The sequence below is a fragment of the Eretmochelys imbricata genome, chromosome 6 (genome assembly GCF_965152235.1).
Source record: "Eretmochelys imbricata isolate rEreImb1 chromosome 6, rEreImb1.hap1, whole genome shotgun sequence".
NCBI classification, from domain to species: Eukaryota; Metazoa; Chordata; order Testudines; family Cheloniidae; genus Eretmochelys; species Eretmochelys imbricata.
The window spans coordinates 86,203,913-86,211,095 of NC_135577.1; the positions used below are offsets into that span (position 1 = coordinate 86,203,913).

Consider the following 7,183-nt stretch of genomic DNA (forward strand, 5'->3'; position numbering starts at 1 on the left):
GGCGAGAACAAGGGGTTAAGTGTCGCGGGGAGGCTGAGCTGACTCCACATGCTGCGCCCCCCGCCACCCCGGCCCGGCTGCTACGACAACAATAGTGAGGCTAGCACATGTCAGGCTGCTCCGCACGCACGCAGGAGCCGCCGCTCCCCCGCGGCGTTATTTAAACCCAGGCCCGGCCGCCGCGCAGCCGAGCCGCCGAGTTAGGCGCGCGGAGGTTCGGTGCCGGCGGCCCGGTAACCGTTGTGCCCCTGCTCTGTGGGCGGGGCTGGTTCACACACCGAGGCCTAGTAGCCGCCGACATGCGGCTCCGGCTCCCCCGAAGGAGCAGGGGGCCGGGCCAGGCACTTACTGCCGCCCGCTCAACTTTCACTTCCCCGCCGCCCCTGGCGGCCCGCGGCCGAGGCACAGGGACAGTGACACTGCGCGCGGGGCAGCTCGCCCAGCGGCTTCCCCGCCGCCCCAGGGACCTCCCTTCCCTAACCCTGACGAGACCCCGGGGGTGAGGCGGGCTCCGGGGAGGGGATTCCCCCGGTCTGCGCGGGGCACCGCGCCGGAGAGGAGTACGGCTCGTCGGCCACAGCGCTCCCAGCGGAGGGTTCCCGGGGCGCCGAGCGGGGAATCCCCTCCCACCCCAGATGTCAGCCGTTCGGGAGGTTAAACTGCCCTGGCCCGCCCGGGGAAGCGGACACACACGCGGGGGGAGGGGAGGGGGGGTCTCTTACTCGTAGTCCCTGAAGATCTCGTTGGTGACCCTGCAGTAGAAGACGCGCTCGTCGGGCCGCAGGTCGGCGGGGGGCTTCTTCCTCACGAAGGGCTTTCGGTGCAGCAACGGCATCGCCCCGCTCCGCGCGCTCCTTCCTGCCCCGACCCGCTTCAAATTGGAGGGAAAATGAGAGTGAGTGCGAGCAAGCGAGCGGCGGCCTGGGGAGGAGGGAGCGGGGCCCGGCGTGTCCCTCCCCCCAGGAGAGCCGGGGAAGGAGCTCGGGTCGCGGCGGCACGGGGATCCGGCGGCAGCCTTTTGTGTGCCTGACACGCCGCTGCCTGCCTGGGACTGCGAGGAGGGAGCTGCGGATCCTTCCTCCCCCGCCTCCTCCTCCTGCCTCACAATGGGGCCATGACGCCGAGCAGCAGGCGGAGGCGGCTCCCCCCCCCAGGAGTCACACAACGTGCTTGGCTCGGGGATACCCCGGCTGCTGCGATCGCGCTTTGTCTCCTCCGGTTCCCCGACCGCAGGGTCACCCCTTTCCCCCGCCTCTGACCTGCACACGCCGGGCCGGACACCAACTTCCACTCCCCCTTCGCCGCCGCGTCCTCCTCCCTACACAGCAAACACGGGGGGAGGGGGAGCGGCGATCACTTCTCTTCCTCCTTTGCTTCCTGCCGGGCTAGTGTCCAGTGGGACTCCCCCCCCCATACACGCGTCTCTGCCGGGAAGGGTATAATGGGGTCACCCTTCTCATTCCCGGCTGGTGTGTAATGGGGACTTCCTTGTCCGCCCGTCTGGGTGGTGTATAATGGGGCTCTCCCCTTCTCCTGCCTACCTGCTGTTTAATAGGGTCCTGACCCCTTTCTGTCTGGGTGGGATATGAAGAGATCTCCTCTCCTAGCTTCTTTTCCTCCTCTTGCTCTGCTGTCTTCCCCCTCAGCTCCTGGGAAGTTTTTGATCTACTTCTTCAGCTCAATGAGGAAGAGCTGCTGGGAGGAGCTTTTCACTTCTCTACCCTACATCTTTATTGGCCGCCCAGTGCCTTCTCGCGTGTGTCACACAGGAAGACAGAGAGCTACATTATTAATTAATGGCTGAGAAGACTCATCCTCCATTTTTGAATTATCAGCCTAAAGATCTATAGAGTGAGGGGGGTGACTTATATGGGGCAAGGACCTGGATCCTCCTCATCGCGTGGTACCCAAGCAGGTTGGGATTTTAATGACACGTCACTTGGACACTAGAGAAAGCTGCTGCTAACGTGGGAGTTCTTGTTCAAAGACGGGAATAAAGACCTTTCAAATACCGTGTCACATTTTCTTCTCTCTTCAGAAATCACTGTTGCTACTTCGAAAATTCTCTGCGCACACTCACACAAAACCCTCGCTGACTTCTTAACTTTGGGAAAAGCCACTGGCCATACAGTACATGCTCAGTTCACCAGGAACAGAAATATCAAAGTACTTTATAGTCTCTTTCACACAAAATTACAATCTGAGAGGCTTTAGTGCTGGTAGTACAATTATGGAGAAATGTCTCTCTTCCATTATTTAAGACCAAAATGATATGTTTCTGTATGAGTTCAGGTGGAACATGGAGGTATACTGTGGTTAAAATTATTCTCAAGTATAACTCCCATACACAGTTTAGGGGTGCCTGGGCCACAAAGCATGACCTGCTACCTTCAGCTCAGCTGGTCTAAGGACAGGCAGGCACTACCTTACTAAAGCACATCCTGTTGTTATTGTTCTTAAATGGATTTATTTCAATAAATGTATTTTAAATATATTGATTGAGCACTCAGGTTTGCTAGATGCCATACCCTGAGGATTTTAAAATGTAAGGTGCCAGTCCTGCAAAACACATGAATGACTTTATTAACTCAGTAGAAGTATTCACATGCATATAAGTATTTGAAGGATTGGTGCCTAAATAGGAGTTTACAATCTAAAGCCCTGATCCTGCAAATAGGTGCAGTTGAATAGTCCCCTGTGCTTATCAAAAGTCCATGGACTTCACTGACACTTCATGCAGGTGCAGTGATCTGGACTAGTGTAAATTGCAGGATCAAAGCCTAAATGAAAGTTTCCATGATACAGAGTTTGAATTATTCTGCTGGGTGGAAAGTATGGTTTTGGTCATTGACATTTTAAGCTATATTTATTTCCTGCATTTAGTCAGTTTACAACATGTTTAGCTTAAACTATTAATAGGATTTGTCACAAGTCCACCCCAAATTTCCTACACTTTTATCTTCTCCATTTGCCAGTGGCCTTCACTCTCCATTGTAAATTAATTTGTAGTAAAGGCAGAAATGTGATTGCAAATGAATGCATTTTAAAAAAAAGTATTTAACAAGCTCCTCTGAAATCATGTTTTTGTCTGTTTTGCATCAAAACCTTACAGTTTTTGAACTATAAATACTCTGGTAATGGCATTCAGCAATGCCAATTCTTGTGATTTCATGGTGAATTTTGCAGTATATCACTTTTTCTTAAAGCTCTAACTTCTGGAGACATGATTAGATGGGAATCTCAGCTTTAATTTAAGAAAAAGTTTCTACCTCTGGAGGTTGCAGACAAAAGCTTGAAAATGAGCACCCTGAAGGCTGAAAAGACAGGAAATAAAATAAGCCCCAAATTAATTCCTTATTAAAATTTAATGATTCTGGAGCCAATATCATGATTTTTGAATTGTTGGGGTTGCCAGTATTGCATTATTTTAGAACTAGTTGGCATCCATGAAAAATTCATGAGTTGATAGAACTGTGACATCAAAAGCAGATTCCCTTTCTCCCCCTTGCCATCTCTCTCTCTCTTGTTCTCACCTTTCCCGCCTCTTGTTCCTCCCTCCTATTTATTCCTTCAGCTGTTTCCCTATGAGGATTGAGTGGTAGGGTTGTGGTATCAGAGGTACCATTGCTCTTGCTTAGGATCCAGTAAAGCAGTTGGATGGTATATTTAGCTTTGAGTTCTGAAACCATTTCTGTTTTTACAAAACCAAGATTTTAACATCTGATTCTGCTCCCAATCAAGTCAAGAGCAGGACTGAATCCTAATGACATACCTACAAGCTAATGGCTACTAGTAGAGGAAAGGCAGAGCATTTAAATTGAAATTAATTAATTCTGACAGATCTCAGAAATTACGTTTTTACTTTCACCAGGACATTTTTTTTGTATTTGCTACACAGTATTTATAAGTTGTTATAATAATTTATAACTTTGAATACTTAATTGAAAAATATATTTTTGAGACAAGATAGAAAAGTATGGAGTGATTGATTAATCAGCTGATATGTACTGGAATCCTCATTAGCCAATCAGATCAGTTTTCATTCATGCCATTTTGTAAATGAAAATACCTGTAGTGAGAGCATAACAAATATTATCAAATATTATAAAATACTGGATATTAGGTTTCTGGCTACAGTGTTTTCAATAGTAAAACAATTTCCTAGGGACTGCATGGACCCAGACTTGGGGGAAGTTCCTTTTCCTTCAAAGCTCTCCACAGTTCTACTCTGAATCCCAGTAACTCCTCTGCTTTTGTCTCTTCACTTGCCCTCTATTCCATCAAATCTGCAATTTACTATCCCTTTGTTTCCTTCATCCACTACCATCTTCCTGCTTTTTTCCTTGCAAGCCCTTAAGGGCTTATTTACACATGGAGTTATTCAGGAATAGGTATTCTGCTTTAAATTTACAACCTATCTATTCTAGAACAACTTTAATGTGTAGGCAAATCCTAAAACTGAAACCCCAAGAAAGTAAACTTTTTACCCACCTGTTTCAACTCTGCCATCTTGCCTCATTCAGTTCTTCTTCTTTAGGGTTTGAATTGCCATTGGTTGCCACCTGATCTTTTGTCTTTTTTTTTTTTTACAGCTACCATCTTGTTCTTCAGGGGCCTGATCCAAAACGCACTAATGCAAATAGAAGTCTTTCCAATTACTTCAATCGGTTTTGGATGAGGCCCTAGATTCTCAGGTTTAATTTTTTTTAAAGGCAAGTCTATCCATTGAGACTGAGAAGATAAATTATAAAATACTATAGTGTAGCTGATGCAATAATGTCTGCCTGTAGAGAGCCTGAAACAATAGTTTGGAGAGGTATGAACTTCCCCATTTATCTAAGTGGACCGTTAAACTCAGGGAGTGTTTTCACAGCCCGGTTAGCTGGAGTGTTACCCCTAACTCACTCATGTCCACACAAAAAACCTCTTGCTCAAATTAAATTGTGATTTAAACACAAACAAGCTAGCCCCTCAGGGAGAGAGGGGTGGGTTGAAGATCCCTCCAGCGATCCTGATGCATGAGCTAGTAATGCTGTGGAAATGCAACAGCTCAAATTACAATTCATCAGAAGCTAATCCAATCATTTTGTGCTACTAATCACATTACTCTGTGTGTAACTCCAGTATGCTCTTCTCAGTTGAGCTAGCCTAGCTGGAGTGCAGTAACTTGAGTGTACTTGGGCCTGATCTACACTAATGTCTACACTGGCAGAGTTATATTGCTGGCAGTAGGGAAACCGCTGTTGTGTGTTGAAACTGTCAGCTGTCTGCACAATAATGTGTTTACACTTGTGGCACTTGGATCGGTATTCAGAGCGGTGCACTCTGGGCAGCTGCCCCCCCGGGCATTTCTCTTTCTGCCGCTAAGAGTTTTGGGAAGGCAGAGGGGGTCGCAGGGCATCCTGGGTCCTGTCCCAATGCCCCATGATGCATTGCTTCGCATCCCAGCAATCCCTGTGCTTCCATCTGCATTTGGTGCCATCTTTCAACAGTTTGTGTACTGCACACTCTGCCTCTTCGGTCTGCAGGAATGCATCCCACACTGTTGACCAATATGCTGCTTGCTCTCACTAACACTTCACGAAGGTGCTGACCACAGTGGAATGCCGCTTTTGGGCTCAGAAAACAAGCACTAAGTGGTTGGATCACATCATCATGCATGTCTGGGATGATGAGCAGTGGCAGAACTTTCGGATACTGAAAGCCACATTCATGGGACTATGCAATGAGTTCGCCCCAGCCCTGTGGCACAAGGACAAGAGAATGAGAGCTGCCGTGTCATTGGAGACGTGTGGTTTTCCAAGTGCTTGTGGATCACCATGGGCGTTTCACAGACATTAACGCAGGCTGGTCCAGAAAGATGCATGATGCATGCATCTCTCAGAACACTGGCCTGTTCAGGAAGCTGCAAGCAGGGACTTTCTTCCAGACCAGAAGATCACCATAGGGGAAGTTGAAATGCCCATTGTGATCCTGGGAGATCCTGTCTACCCCTTAATGCCGTGGCTTATGAAGCCATACATGGGGAACCTTGACAGCAGCAAGGAGCGGTTCAACAACAGGCTGAGCAAGTGCAGAATGACTGAGTGTGCTTTTTGCCGTTTAAAGGCCGGCTGGCGCTGCCTATATGAGAGGCTGGACCTTGCTGATGACAATATTCCTATGTTTATGTTTACAGCCACATGCTGTACACTCCATAATATTTGTGAAGGGAAGGATGAAAGCATCACTCAGGGCTGGACCACTGAGGCTCAGCACCTGGAGGCTGAATTTGAACAGCCAGAGACCAGGGCTATTAGAGGGGTGCAGCGTGGGACCATAAGGATCAGGGATGCCTTGAGGTAGCAATTTGAAGCTGAAAGTCACTAATATTTGTTGCTATGCTTGGGAGTGCAGTGCTTGTAATGCTAGAAGGTAATTGTGATTGGTGCAGACGATGCACTGTGAAGGTTTAAGAAAATTGCCTGTTGCTTTGCAGGACTCTGTTTGCTTTCAATTAATGGAATAAAGATTGCTTTTGAACAAAAACAATTTTTTTATTAAAAAACAACCAGAGGAGAGAGACAAACAAAAAAACAAATCAGCACTGTGGGTTATGGGGGAAGGGAGGGTCCCAGAAGTAGGTGGGGTCCTGGGACAGTTAAAGATTTGTGTAGGTACAGGTAACATATGCAATCTTGTCCTTTGGAGTACAGTGCAGGGGGTACTGTACTTCAGCAGGGCTAAACTGCAGAGGGATGGGTGTTGAGTGCAGTGGGTACTGGGAGTCTGCAGGGCTGGACTGTGATAGGGTAGGAGTGGAATGCAGCAGGCACAGACTGGAGGCAAGGGATTGATAGGAGTGTTTTAGCAGTGTCTGGGGGGCGCATGGGAAAGAGTTTTGCGACAGCGGCTGCAGGGGAGGGTGGGCGCAGAGCTGCTAGGTTTGCAGTGCTAGTAGCGCCTGGAGCATGTCTGCTTGGCGCTCCATAAGGTTTAAGAGCCGCTCTGTGGCTTTGTTCTGGCACGCTGCATTCTCCTTTCAGTCCCTCTTCTCGGTGTCCTGCCACTCCTTCAATTCTTGTTTTTTGGCCATGGAGTGCATCATGACATTACGCAGAAAGTCCTCTTTAGTTTTTTGTGGCCGCTTTCTAATTCTGCGCAGCCATTCAGCCGGTGATAACAAAGAGGGAGGCTGGGCTCC

General features: G+C 48.4%; 1 protein-coding gene and 1 long non-coding RNA gene across 4 annotated transcripts in view; one reads left to right on the plus strand and one right to left on the minus strand.

Annotated features, from left to right (window-relative positions):
- The window catches only part of BAZ1A (bromodomain adjacent to zinc finger domain 1A), a 117,908-nt gene extending 116,239 nt beyond the window's left edge, over positions 1-1,669 (minus strand). For 2 of the 3 annotated variants that reach the window (XM_077819033.1, XM_077819031.1), the window contains exons 1-2: positions 1,542-1,669; positions 723-871 (exon numbers count right to left, since the gene is read on the minus strand). In XM_077819033.1, the coding sequence (XP_077675159.1) occupies positions 723-835 (113 nt within the window). In that variant the 5' untranslated portion in view covers positions 836-871; positions 1,542-1,669. Of the gene's footprint in view, positions 1-722; positions 872-1,259; positions 1,325-1,541 lie in introns of those variants that run through there. The other variant, XM_077819032.1, reaches the window with a different exon arrangement.
- Positions 789-2,011, plus strand: LOC144265945 (uncharacterized). The gene is made up of 2 exons (XR_013346391.1): positions 789-895; positions 1,647-2,011. It is a non-coding gene; the product is annotated as an uncharacterized LOC144265945 (long non-coding RNA).
- The last annotated feature ends 5,172 nt before the right edge of the window (positions 2,012-7,183 follow it).